Here is a 14,467-nt window from a genome sequence, read left to right on the forward strand (position 1 = left end):
TGAGATTATAGGCACCTCCTACCACACCCAGCTAATTTTTGTATTTTTAGTGGAAACAGGATTTCCCATGTTGGCCAGGCTGGTTTCGAACTCCTGACCCCAGGTGATCCACCCGCCTCAGCCTCCCAAAGGGCTGGGATTACAGGCATGAGGCCGCCTTGCCTGGCCGATATATGATCTTTCAAATGAAAAAATACCAGGCTGTGTAACAAGATTGCAGATTTAATAGTATCACTACTGTTAAGCTCAATATGCTTCAATAATAGAAAGGTTCTTTCTACTTTAAGCAAGAATTACACAATTGTCATTCACTCTAATATTCAGGAGTCAACACCTTGAACTAACATTACTAGTCATCACCTACACAAAACCTGTGAATTCTACTGAGGGAGGGGACTAAAAGAGAGGGTAAACAACTAAATGGTGACATAAATGGAAAAAATAATCTTATTTGATCATTTTAGGGACTACTCCTTAATATGGCAGCCATACTAATTTGACTCTGAATACATGTTAAAACTTATAAACTTATACAATGAACTATTCAGGATTCTAATAATTATTTCAAATTAATATTTTATTAACTGAGTCGCCACATATAAAATATACAGTAGAAGAGATTTCTTATTATATAGAGATTAGATGACTAAACACTAAGATTCTACAGGCCTACCTGAATACTAAGTAATCAATTTTTAATCATCTTACTTCTTATTCAGGGGCACAAAACACTGGGAAAAGAATGGAAAAGGACAGAACAGGGAATATGTCAGGCAGTAAGTATAAAAATTACAGTGTTGCCAGTTAACATATATACGACCATTTAGATTTTAGGGAACTGTTTTACATTTAGAATTCTTACCTTTCTAGGGTCTTCTCCAAGTGACCGTAAGTAGTATTTCTCATCCTTAAACATCCCAAAGAAAAATAACATCAGCAATATTTTACCTTTTTAAATGTAAAAATACTAGGATACGTACAGCTATCATGTATTCATAATAATTAAAAGTAAAAAAATAATTATGTACTGAGAACTATGAAAAAAAAAAAACACCTTCACTTCAAAAATATTAGGAAGTAAAGAAGGAAACAAGTCTTAAAATCTGACCCAGTTAAGTAGTTTTCTAAAAAATTCAATTATCGCTGGGCGCGAGGGGTCACAACTGTAATCCTAGCACTCTGGGAGGCCAGGGCAGGAAGATAGCTTAAGTCCAAGAGCTCAAGACCAGATTGGACATTGGAGTGAGACACCACCTACAAAAAAATACAAAAAATTAGCTGGGCATGGTGGTGCGTGCCTGTAGTCCCAGCTACTTGGGAGGCTGAGGCTGCAGTGAGCTATGATCATGATACTACACTCCAGCTTGGCTGACAGAGCAAGACCTTGTTTCAAAAAAGAAAAAAAAAAAAAACTTCAATTTTCTTACCCTTTCTACTAATGCTCTCTGGTGGCCATATGAAGAAATGTCTTTAATATGTTGCTCATGATAGTGACTGGATCCAAAAAACAATAAGGAGAATAAATTCCAAAGGCAACATATACATACCATCTCTAAAGCTACAATGATTTAGTCTTTACATTCCAAATTATTTAGACTCTTATTTTAATAGTGTCTTAATACTTAGTAAATATAATACAAATGTACAGTAACAGATACCTTATGCTTTTAATAATATATTTTTTTAAACTTGAGAACGCTGCATTTTATCAAGCTAAGCCTATCCCTGCCTATCAATTCTCAAGCCAAATGCTTAAGATTCAGCTCTTGTATGAATTAGAAAAATATAATTTTATTGTAATAAACTTAAACTGATCGTTTAAAAAAATCATGATTTAATTTTTTTTAATTAATTAATTGTTTTGAGACAGGGTCTCATTCTGTCACCCAGGCTGGTGTGCAGTGATGCGATCACACCCACTGCAGCCTCAACCTCCTGGGCTCAGGCAATCCTCCTGCCTCAGCCTCCCAAGTAGCTGGGACGTTCAGCTAATTATTTTTACTATTTGTAGAGAAGGAGACTCGCTATGTTGTCCAGGTTGATCTCGAACTCCTAGACTCAAGTGATCCTCCTTCCTTGGCCTCCCAGAGTGCTGGGATTATAAGCATGCGCCACTGTGCGTGGCCAAAAATTATTATTTATCCTTCACCAAGTACCTAAATAGAGAACTGTTTGAATTATAAAACATTCACTGTTAAGAGAAGTGAGATATACCAAGTCAAGCACTTGGACAATCTAAACTCAGAATTCTGCCTTTCACCCAACACTGAGCATTATAAACTTCAAAAGAGCTTCATATTTATCTTAAGACATAAATTGATGATTGAGGTTTTAATTGAACTCTCAGTGTTTTCTATTTTTAGCTAGCACTACATCACATAGATTCTATAAATTACTGGCTAATAGGTTTCAAAATATGTTCTTCAAAATTCTAAGGGTTTTTGACTAGTTCTAACATTTCAAGATTTAAAAAATAAAATTAATGCAGCAGACACAGAAGTGCATTGCTCAGAAATTCCTTCAGGAAAGAACTCACTGCTTAACTGCAAGGAGTGTGATTAGCTTAGAGCTACCAGCTGTTAACTTCTTCAGGTCCACTTCAGGATTGGAACCTAGGTCATGCTCTTCTTGGGGTAGTCCCAACCAGTGACTTAAGCTGTTAAAAGACCTAGACACTGCCACCCAATGCAGGACTTTTCTCACAGGCAGTCTGCTCAGGAGTTCCAATGAGCCGTCAGAGACTGTCAGATCTGTATCTACAGCTCATGGCTTCCCCTTATCCAATCCTGCTTCCTCCCATTTCCTTTCACAGGTATTTCTCCTATTTAAAAAGCCTTTTGCACTCCTAATTCCATCTCAGCATCTGCGTCCTAGAGGACCAAACTGACAGTTCATGTTGATCTTGTTTACATACTTTCCATGATTTTTAGACTTTAATCTTTTACCATGTGTCTATTTCTTTTACTTCACATTTCATGGCTATTTAAATCTATACCACTGATTACCCTTAGACAGGAAAGTACCAAAGGGCAACTGAATATACATGTTCAAAGCATGGCTATAAAGTTATAAAACAGTTCTCAGGTGTAGCTAATGGAATCAATTTAAAAAGACATTTTGGTTATACTACAGAATCACAGACCTACAGAGTTTGTGGGGATTGTAGCGGTAATCTAGTGTAACTATTACCTGACAAGAGGACTGTAAAAATGCAACACCTTTTGGAACCAAACTGCCCAGCCCAGCTGGCTCAAATGCAGAAAACAGGTTTATTCAAAGCTTAAAAAGCAATTTGTTTTTAAAATGTGCTTTTGAATAACACAGTGAATTTTTTTTGTGTGTGTGAGACAATTAACGCTCTTGTTGCCCAGGCTGGAGTGCAATGGCGCGATCTAGCTCACCACAACCTCTGCCACCCGGGTTCAAGCGATTCACCTGCCTCAGTCTCCCAAGTAGCTGGGATTACAGGCATGCACCATCACGCCCAGCTAATTTTGTATTTTTAGTAGAGACGGGGTTTCTCCACATTTGTCAGGCTGGTCTCGAACTCCTGATCTCAGGTGATCCACCCGCCTTGGTCTCCCAAAGTGCTAGGATTACAGGCGTGAGCCACTGTGCCTGGCCAACACAGGAAATTTTTAAAAACATATTTATATACAAGGCCTTGATGCCTTATCTCAAGGTATTTAAATTGAATTATTTAAAGCTAGACTATAATTAAGTAGAATTCTTCCGCATTTAATCCTGAACAAATATTATAGCAAATATACACAAAAGAAATCACATTGATAATAAGAATACAGAAACAGTCTAATAGTCAATAGATACGAAAATGAAGTTTTCCATTAGCATTTGAAGTTGACATATCAGACCAAAGCATTTTAAAAGGATGTAACATTAATAGCTAACATTTAATGAGTAATTTCCACACATCAGGCACTGCTAAGTATTTTACTGATTTTATTTAGTTAATCCTCACAAACACTTTATAAAATAGGTACTATTATTTCCCCCATTTCACAGATGAGTATACTGAAGTACAGAAAAAGAATTTGGCCTAAGTTTGAGAGCTAATAAATAGCAGAGCTACAGTCTATGATGCATCCAACCAAATCTTACGAATGTCTATCAGAGAAGGCTATAGCTCTTGTATACTATTCCTTCATAAGGAAATCCATTTAGTATATAGATATTAATGCCTAATTTTAAAAATGTTAAAAGCAATTACCTCTGAAACAAAGAATTCTTTATGCTTCTCTTCAGCTGCCCTCTGGACCAACTGGTCAAAAGGTAAAGTTCTGAAATAAACACAAAAGAATTCTTGGACTTAATAATAACAGATCAACTAGTAAGAATCTAATGACTATACATAAAGGCTTGTTGGAGTTGGATATAATTTCCTGTTTTATAATATCTGTAATTTTTATTATAACCTATTACATGAAATTCTAACTTTTCAAAACTTATTGAGCAGTATGTTTACTTGACCTAAGTTGTCTGAAATTTTGGAATTAAAGATTTCAAAATCTATGGTACAGATGGATCCTTCCATAGGTCAATATTCTATTCCAAGTTATGACAGAAAAATGTTTCTATGGTATCTGATGACCTTTGTAAATATACAGACTTTCAGGTTCTGATTGCTACTTATTTTTAAGTGTCATGGCAAAACAAATCTTGTGAAAAGTGGGGCAAACTACTAGTGTTACTTTGGAAGAGACAGTACACAAATGGTCCCATGAAGATAACCACCCCCCATATTCCTGCCTTTTGGCATATCACAGAACACAGAAGCCAGTAACACTGCTCTCATCCTGCTGCACCACCCTCTATCATTTTAAGGCTTCTGAGGAATAGTTCAAGGAGAATTCCAGTGAAGTGACCAATTTTTATTCTTCAAAATTTCTGCCCAAATGCCTGTCTCCTTCCATCCTGATGAACAGGGCTGAACACTGTGGAACCAAAATTTGTTTCCTTTACATCACACTCTTCAGCCAGAAGGATATTCTTACTCTAGATTGCATCTATCCCTTTACTCTCTAGAATCAAAAGTATTGCCCTGTAAATGAAGATGATATGGTATAGGTAACAAGACAATGAGTCCTCAAAAGCCTCTCCTCTGCTACCCCCACTACACTCCTGCCTCCAAACTTGTGATTAAAAGCTGTAATCTTTTCAGTCTTACTACTAAATATCTTCCCACTTGAACTCTGTACTGAGAAAGTTGAAAGAAAAGGTTGAATACTTTCTCCTTCTCTATGAGAAGATGACCTTGGGCCAGCTTACTTTCTCCTTGCACTGTTTTCCCAGAAACATACTGGGTAAACACAAACACGGTGTGAACCCATGAATTACGTTGAATACAAAAAAATTAAAGATAAATGTAGAATGTCAGTTGTCATATCGGGTAACACTGTTTATTGTAAAAATAATCCGATAGATGAATTATGTTTGCACTAGGTGGCCTAAAAATGGACTACAAATACTTGTTCAGAAGCAGATGATTTGGCTTTCCTATGTGTAGTGCAACTCTCCTGAGTATGGTCCTTGGAGGAAAGCAGAAGCTAAGTTCATGTGGTGTTTCAAGCTACTGGTTTCTATGGACCGTATGTTTTACCTAAGCTCAGCTGTTTCTATACTACCTCCATTGTCTCATTCCCTTACAACTAAGCTGTAACTTGATGAGTCAAAAAACAGTCCCTGGATTTGTATAAAGACTCCACTGATACTATCCTGCTAGAATGCCGTTTCCTGCCTTATATCCTCCTGCAGAAAGGTAAGGGAATCTGAAGCCAGGTTATGGATTGGTGGATGCTCTGTATGTCAATCTGAACTTGAGGCCACTGCTGGTAATTATGTAGAGTGAGCACTGCAGGAGAGAAAAGAGGGATCTGCCATCTACTTAGACCAATGCAGAGTACGATTTCTTTGACTATAAATAGTGTCTGACTAATATCAACAAATTTACTTGGCATTCTCCTACTCAATGTTTCCCATCTCTGACCTCACCATATACCCTTCATTCTTTCTTGCTTTCATTCTTCAAAGCATCTTTTTCTGGGCCAGTGGGGAAGTTTATCTGGACCATAGCTACGACTATAATTGCTGCATTTACCCAGGCTTAGCTTTCTTACTAGGGAGAACAAAAAAGTGTTTCAAGACTTTTAGAAAAACAGAGCAGAATAGTGACCCTGAAAGAGCAGACAGAGTAGCTCAGCCCAGAGAAGCAGAACTGGGATGCCACCAGCAACCTTCTCTCCTAGGTAATGGTACCTGTCATAGCTTCTACTAAGCCCAGATGGGGGAGAAATTAGGTATGTAAATTGGGAAGTTCTTTGGCTTTTTAAAAATCTATCCTATCCATGCTTCAGAAAGAAGGGCATTGGTTATTAAAGTGCTATTTGTCTGGACTGGCAGCACCAGTAAGGAAGGTAATGTCAAAGAAGGCTTAATCATGGGCTCCGTGGAGTCAGGGAAATTAAACACCTTGGGTTCTGTCACTTCAAGCTATGTGATCCTGGAGAAGTTACTTAATATTTTTAACCTCTCTTTCCTCATCTGTGAAATTATTATTAAAAATATCTGCCTCACAGATTGTTCTGCAGTTGAAATGAGTAATATAACCTAGATGGCTTGGCACAGTACCTGGAATATAATAAGTGCTCAGCAAAGGACAGATGGTGGGGTTAACAACAATGACAACGTACCCTTCTGCAGCATGCAAGTAGTCATCAACACTTTAAAAAAGAAGAAAAAAGCCCTTCACTGTCTTGTTCCCCGTTTGGAAAAGGCTGCTTTATAAAATCAAGATCAGAACTGATGAGAGTACAATAGACAAGAGCAAGATGATGACAGGAATTACAGGATGTGACAGGAAGATGTGGCAAACCTTACATGATGAGACTTTTTTAAAAAAAAATCTATGATCAGAAGAATGCCAACAATATCCTCTGACCACACAAGGTTCTTTTGTCCATACTCTCCTGACTCTGAACAATGAGCGCTACCAAGAAGAAAGAAGTAAAAGTTCATACTTGTTAATGTATCACTCTTCCAAAGTTTGATAAAGCATAAAAGCAACCTCAATTTCAAGTGATAATAATAATATATATGTGTGTGCAGGGTTTCTTACTTTCTAGTCTCTCTTTGGCCTGGTTGCATTCCTTCTTTCCTACTGCCTGGTAAATGCTAAAAATGACTAAACCTATTTTTTTTGTTGCACTAAAAAAATAATCTTGCAACTTTTTAGTAGCTCTAGTGAAAGGCTTGGCGGAAGCTGCGATAGGAACTATTACATAATGTATGTGCTTCAAAAACAAGTTTTGAAAAGTTTAAAAAGACATGACAAAACATCAAGGCAATTCAAGATGAAGTTTCAGTACTCATTTGTTATGGCATTGGACTCCCTGGAAAATAAACATCATTAACTGCTGGCTGAAAAACACTCATCGTTCTGGCATTTTTAATTTGATAAAAAATGAAAAGTTCCTACACTTGGAAAAACTTAAGGCAATTAAATTCAATTCATGGACTATTAATAACTAAAACCATTATGGTGACTATTCAAAGGATTAAAAACTGAGCAATGCTTTGGCAGCTGCTATATGAACTTGGAAAACTAATGAGAAAGGAATGGCTGTGGACATTAGAAGCTCTGTTTAACTCATCTCTAAATTGAAGTCTTGTGAACTACATGGTTTTTCAATAGACTGAATTTGCTGGGAACTTCACATGCTCAGAGTTTGAAAGCTGTTTGTTTTTAATTTAACAATTTAAATGAAACTCATGGGAATAAATAGCAAATGAAATCTGTAAGATGACAGCATTTAAAACTTTCATCTTTAGACAATCAGCAGCTTTTGACTATTTCTTATTTACTTTTAAGAAATTCCACAGCATAAAACGACAATCATGGGAGAAATTAAAGGTACTTAAGACTATTTTATCAAAAGGGAAAATTAAGTATGATTTTTAAAAGTTATCTAAGATGATGAAATATTATACCAAACATAGCTTGTCCTGGTTGTCTGGAGAGGACAGAAAAAGAAAACACGAGCCTTTAGAATTTCCTATTCTATATAACAGTTACTAATGTGATAGGATCAACTAATTAATCAAGCATTGAATGAGTACGGCACATCCAACTTCGTATGAAATCTAACCCTAGTTACAGAAATTTTCTCTTCCTTCCATGACTCCAGAAGGTATTGGGTATATACCCTATTTAAAAAATTGTTGGCCAGGCATGGTGGCTCATGCCTGTAATCCCAGCACTTTGGGAGGCTGAGGCAGGTGGATGCCTTGAGGCCAAGAGTTTGAGACCAGCCCAGCCAACATGGTGAAACCCTGTCTCTACTAAAAATACAAAAGTCAGCTGGGCATAGTGGCACGTGCCTGTAATCCCAGCTACTCAGGAGGCTGAGGCAGGAGTATCACTTGAACCCGAGAGGCAGAGGTTGCAGTGAGCCGAAATCACGCACCTGCACTCCAGCCTGGGTGGCCCAGTAAAACTCTGTCTCAAAAAAAAATAAAAAATAAAATAAAAAATTGTCATTGTATAATTATGTAAACTCAGAATTCTTGTCTTTTAAAAACCACTCTTTAAAAATCAGTAAGCTATTCCATGATTACATCAAACCAGCCAAAAGATGAAATGCCATATGGTCTTTGTATAATAATGCAAAAATATTTTAAAAGTTTTAAAAAAGTTATTTGTATCCCCAGAGTAAACCTCAGAAGAAAATACCTATATACAAAGTTCTTACTAATGAAGTCCATCTGTGCAACTGCAGCAACATGAATCTTTACTTCTTTCTTCCCTCCAACTTGGCTTAGGTAATCCACTGTCCATTTGCTTGTACATGGCCCCAAATCAATCCCTTCTAACACAAGAGGTTTTCTCTGTAAGTGGGGAAAGAAGTACAACAACAAAATTCATGAAAACCAACGACACATCAAGAGCTGTATTTGGCAACAGGAAGACAAAAAACAAGTAAGATCTGACTCTTGCTCCCAAGATGCTCAACCTCAAAGCTTTTGACAGTTCATGTTGTCACTAAAACAAGAAGAGGGGCCATGTGAAATATCTAGAACAAAATTTTAAGATTAGAAAAACAAAACAAAACTGCAAGACCATCAATATATAATGACTAAAATTTGTACTTTATAGTCAAATATTTTTGTAACTTTTAATTTTGATGTCATTTCAAACTTATAAAAAAGTTTTAAGAACACTACAAAGAAGTTCCGTAAACGCTTTACCCCAATTCACCAACTGTTAACATTTTGCACATTTGCTTTATGATTTGTTCTTACTGTCAATAAAAGGACATATTATCATTAATTGAAATTAAATTAAGCATAATTTAATTTTTCTGGAACCATTTCAAGGTTAAATTGCTGACACCATGGTCCTTATCTCTAAAAACTTAAGTATATTTTCTGAGAACAAAGACATTCTCTTATATAACCACAGAATAATTACCAAAATTATATTTAACATTGACGTAGGCTGGGCGCAGTAGCTCACGCCTATAATCCCAACACTTTGGGAGGCCGAGGGTGGATTGCTTGAGGTCAGGAGTTTGAGACCAGCCTGGGCAACATGGTGAAATCCCATCTCTACTAAAAATAAAAATTAAAAAAAAAAAAAATTGAAGTGTGGTGCATGTCTGTAATCCCAGCTACTCGGGAGGCTGATGTGGAAGAATTGCTTGAACCTAGGAGACGGAGGTTTCAGTGAGCTGAGATCGTGCCATTGCACTCCAGCCTGGGCAACAGAGTGAAACTCCGTCACACACAAAAAAACAAAAAACAAAACACTGACATAATACTATTATCTAATCTACAGTCCATATTCAAATTTTGCTAATTGTCCCAATGATTTCCTTTAGCGTTTTTTCCTAACCCAGAATTCAATCTGAGATGTCACACTGCATTCAGTTGCTATGTCTCTTTTAATCTGAAATGTTTAATCGTCAGCCTCTTTATCTTCTATGACCTTGACATTTTGGAAGAGTATAGGCCAGCTATTTTTAGAAAACCCTTCAATTTGGGTTTATCTCAAGTTTCTTCGTAATTAGACTCAAGTTACACATTTTGGAAAAGGAATGTGCCACAAAAGGAATGGTGTAGCCTTCTCAGCATGCCACATCAGGTAGCACACGATGTTTTGCTACGATGAGTACAAAAAACAGTGATTTTTCTAAACTCCATCATTTCTTCTACATTTATTAGTTGGCATACTAATATCGAAATGAGCTCTAACTTCTCCACTGAATTTTTTTATTCACTGGGTAATAATCTAGTGGTATAATTTTGACACCCAAATTATCCCAGATTTGGCCAGTAAGCCCCTTCAAGATGCTTCTTGTGACTTTTTAACCGGGGCACTTCCTTACATTATGGCAAAACAACATGACCCAACATCTTTGATACTTTCTCTGCTCAGCCTTGTGATCAGTCATTTCTTAAAGTAGCTCTGGTTTCTTCTGAGTGGACAGAGCTAGGATATATGTGAGGGTCTATGTATATCCCACAAATATATCTACACGTATACCCCATATATGCATATACCTATTCTGTTCAGCTCTCTCTCCATATATGTCCATATATATAATACATGCACACACACACATTTACCTAACAGGTGTACATATGAGCCATAAACATTTCAAGGTTCATTATAATCTACTGAATTTGTAACTCCGATTTTCAGCCGTGGGAAACCTAGTTCCCATTATCCTCAATGTTTAATGACTTGCAAAATCCCAGAATTCACAGGAAGTAAAGAATTCACAGAATTTGCTTTTGCCACTGTTAGGTCACACCACTGTAAAAAACATGTCTACAACAGGTCCTCAAGTAAAGTTATAACACAGACAAGGAAAAAAAGAAAATCAATTCCTAGCCAGGGCCCCTGTCTGAGTAGAGTTTTTGCATTGTCCTCACATCTCTGTGGGTCTTCCCTGGGTACTCTGGTTTCCTCCCACAACCCAAAGATGTGCACATTAGGTTCACTGGCATGTCTAAATAGTCCCAGCATGAATGAGTGCACGTGTGTGTGTGTGTGCGCACGTGTATGTGTGTGTGTGCCCTGAGATGACATGGTATCTTGTCCAGGGTTGGTTCCTACCTTGTGCCCTGAGCTGCCAGGATAAACTCTGGCCACCTGTGACCCTGAACTGGAATAAGCAGGTTGGAAAATGAAGGAAGAAGTGAATACAAAGTATGTAAAACAAAAATTTGTAAAGCATATGATAATCATTCAAGTGCACAATAAACAAGTCAGTATGAAAGCACTCAGTGAACCTGCCATACTTGTTTTGAACTGTTCAGTGGTAGGAGGTGCTCCTTACAATTTTCCATTTGTAAACATTTATTCCTTGATTTAACCCACCACTACTATGACCACTGTCACATAACAATTCACCAAAAATCGAGTAATTATTTATTTTTATTAATCCTTCTTAAATGTTCATGTAGCTCACATTTACTTCAATGATTAAGATTAGAAATGTTTTGGGTCTTTATTTACAAGTTTGGTGATGTTTTTGTGACCAGAAATATGCCACTGGAACTTATATCTTGTTTCTATCAATTAGCCTGTGGTAAAACTGGTTTCATTATAGGTCATTTCCCTTAAAGCTGCAGCTTCCAAGAACCTACTGAGAATGTTAAATGAGGACTTTACTGTACTAACTAGAATTCAGTTTGTTTTCAGTTCTTTCTGTCTTAGATTGAGGACATATAATTAAAGTATTGTGTTTAAAAAAAGTGACTTGGGTAACTTCTCCCTCTCCCACTTAAATAGGTTCATGTGTTACTTTTTATATTCTATATTAGGGTGTTTTAAAAAATAACTTTTCCATCCTTGTTGATTTTATTATTATGACTTTAGAATGTAAAACATTAACGTGATTACCCAAATCAAAACTATATAAAAGTCACCCCATCCACATTCTTCCATCTCATACTCACACATCCCCTATGCATAACCATCTCATTAATTTTTGGCTTATCATTCCTTTATTTCTTTTTTGCAAAGTGATTAAAAACATGTATTTCATTATCTCTTCCCTTTTTTACATAGATAGTAGCTTACTATATATTTTCTTTCGTTATGTGCTTTTTAAAAACTTCATAAATATATCCTAGAAATCACCACTATCAGTTCAGATATCGCCTTTATTCTTTTTTACATCTTAGTATACCTCAGTGTAAATGGGCCATAATTTATTCAACTATTCTTGCCTGCATAGGCATTTAGGTTATTTCCAATAATTTGCAAGTGCAGTAACACTATGTAAATATTTACACATTTTTGGAGCTATATCTCCAGAATAAATTCCTAAATGAGGAATTACTGGGTCATAAAGTAAACATAGTTAGACATGCCAAAAGAGTTGTACCATTTGATATAAAATTTGACTGTGCCAGTTTCTTCACGGCCTCACCAAGAGTATTACCAGAGCTTTTCAAATTTTTGCCAATATGATACGAGAGAAGTTGTATCTCAGTGTAGCTTTATTTCTCTTAAGAGTAAACTTAAACATCCTAGTTTAAAGGCCATTTTAATGTTGTTTTTTCCCCCTCTATCATTTGCTCATTTTTCTACCAGATTTTCAGCCTTTTACCCCCTTTTAAAAGTTCTTTCCATACAAGGGTTTTTACTGTCCTTTATATGAGATAAATGTTGCAAATATTTTCTCCCACTTTGTATTTGTCTTTCAAATTTGCTTATAGTGTTTCTGGCAAACAAATGTTTCATGTAGTCAAATTTTAATCTAATATTATACCTGAATTTTGAGTCATAGCTAGAAATGCCGTCCATACACCTAGATTATAGAGGAATTTACCCTTATTTGCTTCTAGCACTTGTGTAGCTTCATTTTTTTTGTATTGCCAAGTATACTCACAACTTGTGTAGTTTCATTTCTTTACATTTTTCTGATCCACTTGGAGTTTATTCTTGTGTACAGTGTGAGATATAAACTGAATTTTATCATTTTCTAAGTGAAACTCCTCTGTATAACACCATAATGGTGGATTCATTTCATTATAAATTTGCCCAAACCCATAATATGTACAATATCAATAGTATGCCTTAATATAAACTATGAATTTTGGGTGAAAATGATGTGCCAGGCCGGGTGCGGTGGCTCTCGCCTGTAATCCCAGCACTTTGGGAGGCTGAGATGGGCGCATCACCTGAGGTCAGGAGTTCGAGACCAGCCTGGCCAACATGGCAAAACCCCGTCTCTACTAAAAAATACAAAAATTAGCCGGCCGTGGTGGCGGGTGCCTGTAGTCCTGGCTACTCAGGAGGCTGAGGCAGGAGAATCGCTTCAACCCTGAAGGCGGAGGTTACAGTGAGCTGAGATTGTGCCACTGTACTCCAGTCTGGGTGATAAGAGCAAAACTCCATTTCAAAAAAAGAAAAGAAGAAAGAAAAAGAAAATGATGTGCCAATGTAGGTTTATCAATTGCAACAAATACACCACTCTAATGAGGGGATGTATCATGGAGGAGGCTATCCATGTGTCAGCGCAGGAAGGAGATGAGAAATCTCTGTACCTGTGGTCTATTGTGCTGTGAACCTAAAAAGGCTCTAAAAAACAGTCTATTTTTTAAAAAGTCATTTTTTGCCCTATTGATTTTTGAAATGTCATATTATACACTAAATTTCCATAGAAATAGGTATTTCTGCACTTTCTATTCTAGTCCCTTGGTCTATCTATTCATGTACCTGTACAATGTACAGTGTTAATTATGGAGTTATTAGAAAATATTTAACAAAAACTCATAGGACTATGCTCCCTCATACTTTTTAGTGTTTCCAGATAGAAAGGTCTTTTTTTCCAATTTTGTTATGAATTTCTAGTTTTACTGCCCTATGGCCAAAGAAAGTTGTTTGTAATTTTCAACTCTTTAAAATGTAATGATGCTTTGTGATATGTCTTGTCTGAAGAGATTAAATTACAAAATACCTTTTACTATGCATCTTACAAAGCACTTCCACATACATTAATCTTCACAACACTGCCCTTAAGGCAACTAATGTCTAGCACATTCTGAGATGGGGGGGTCTAGGGACAGGAAGAAAAAGAACATCCCATCTAGTACAAGTCTCCCAACTAATAAAGGCTTGAATCCCCTCCCGTAGATTGCTATCAAAAGAAAAACTTTATTCCTCTCACGTCCCCCAAACCCCTTCTTTTTTTTTTTTTTTTAAACTAGGGTCTCACCCTCTCGCCCATGCTGGAGTGCAGTGGCAGGATCATGGATCTCTGCAGCCTCGACCTCCTGGGGTCAAGCAGATCCTCCGACCTCAGCCTCCAGAGTAGCTGGGAATACAGGCGTGTGCCACCACGCCCGGCTAATTTTTGTATTTTTTGTACAGATGGGGTTTCACCATATTGGCCAGGCTGGTCTTGAACTCCTGACCTCAAGTGATCCACCGACCTGG

The 14,467-nt window shown here is 36.9% G+C and overlaps 1 protein-coding gene across 8 annotated transcripts in view; it reads right to left on the bottom strand.

Annotated features, from left to right (window-relative positions):
* LOC105468132 (tRNA-yW synthesizing protein 5) overlaps positions 1-14,467 on the bottom strand; it is a 28,609-nt gene that overhangs the window by 12,692 nt on the left and 1,450 nt on the right. For 5 of the 8 annotated variants that reach the window (XR_011609963.1, XM_011718162.3, XM_011718163.3 and 2 more), the window contains exons 2-5: positions 8,766-8,901; positions 4,229-4,298; positions 1,428-1,494; positions 863-907 (exon numbers count right to left, since the gene is read on the bottom strand). Coding sequence is in view for 7 of the 8 variants with exons in the window: in XM_011718162.3 (XP_011716464.1) it covers positions 863-907; positions 1,428-1,494; positions 4,229-4,298; positions 8,766-8,901 (318 nt within the window). In the remaining variant the exon portion in view is untranslated. Of the gene's footprint in view, positions 1-862; positions 908-1,427; positions 1,495-4,228; positions 4,299-8,746; positions 8,902-14,467 lie in introns of all 8 variants that reach the window. The other 3 variants (XM_011718165.3, XM_011718166.3, XM_011718164.2) reach the window with 2 other exon arrangements.

Source organism: Macaca nemestrina, chromosome 11 (assembly GCF_043159975.1).
Source record: "Macaca nemestrina isolate mMacNem1 chromosome 11, mMacNem.hap1, whole genome shotgun sequence".
Lineage (NCBI taxonomy): Eukaryota > Metazoa > Chordata > Mammalia > Primates > Cercopithecidae > Macaca > Macaca nemestrina.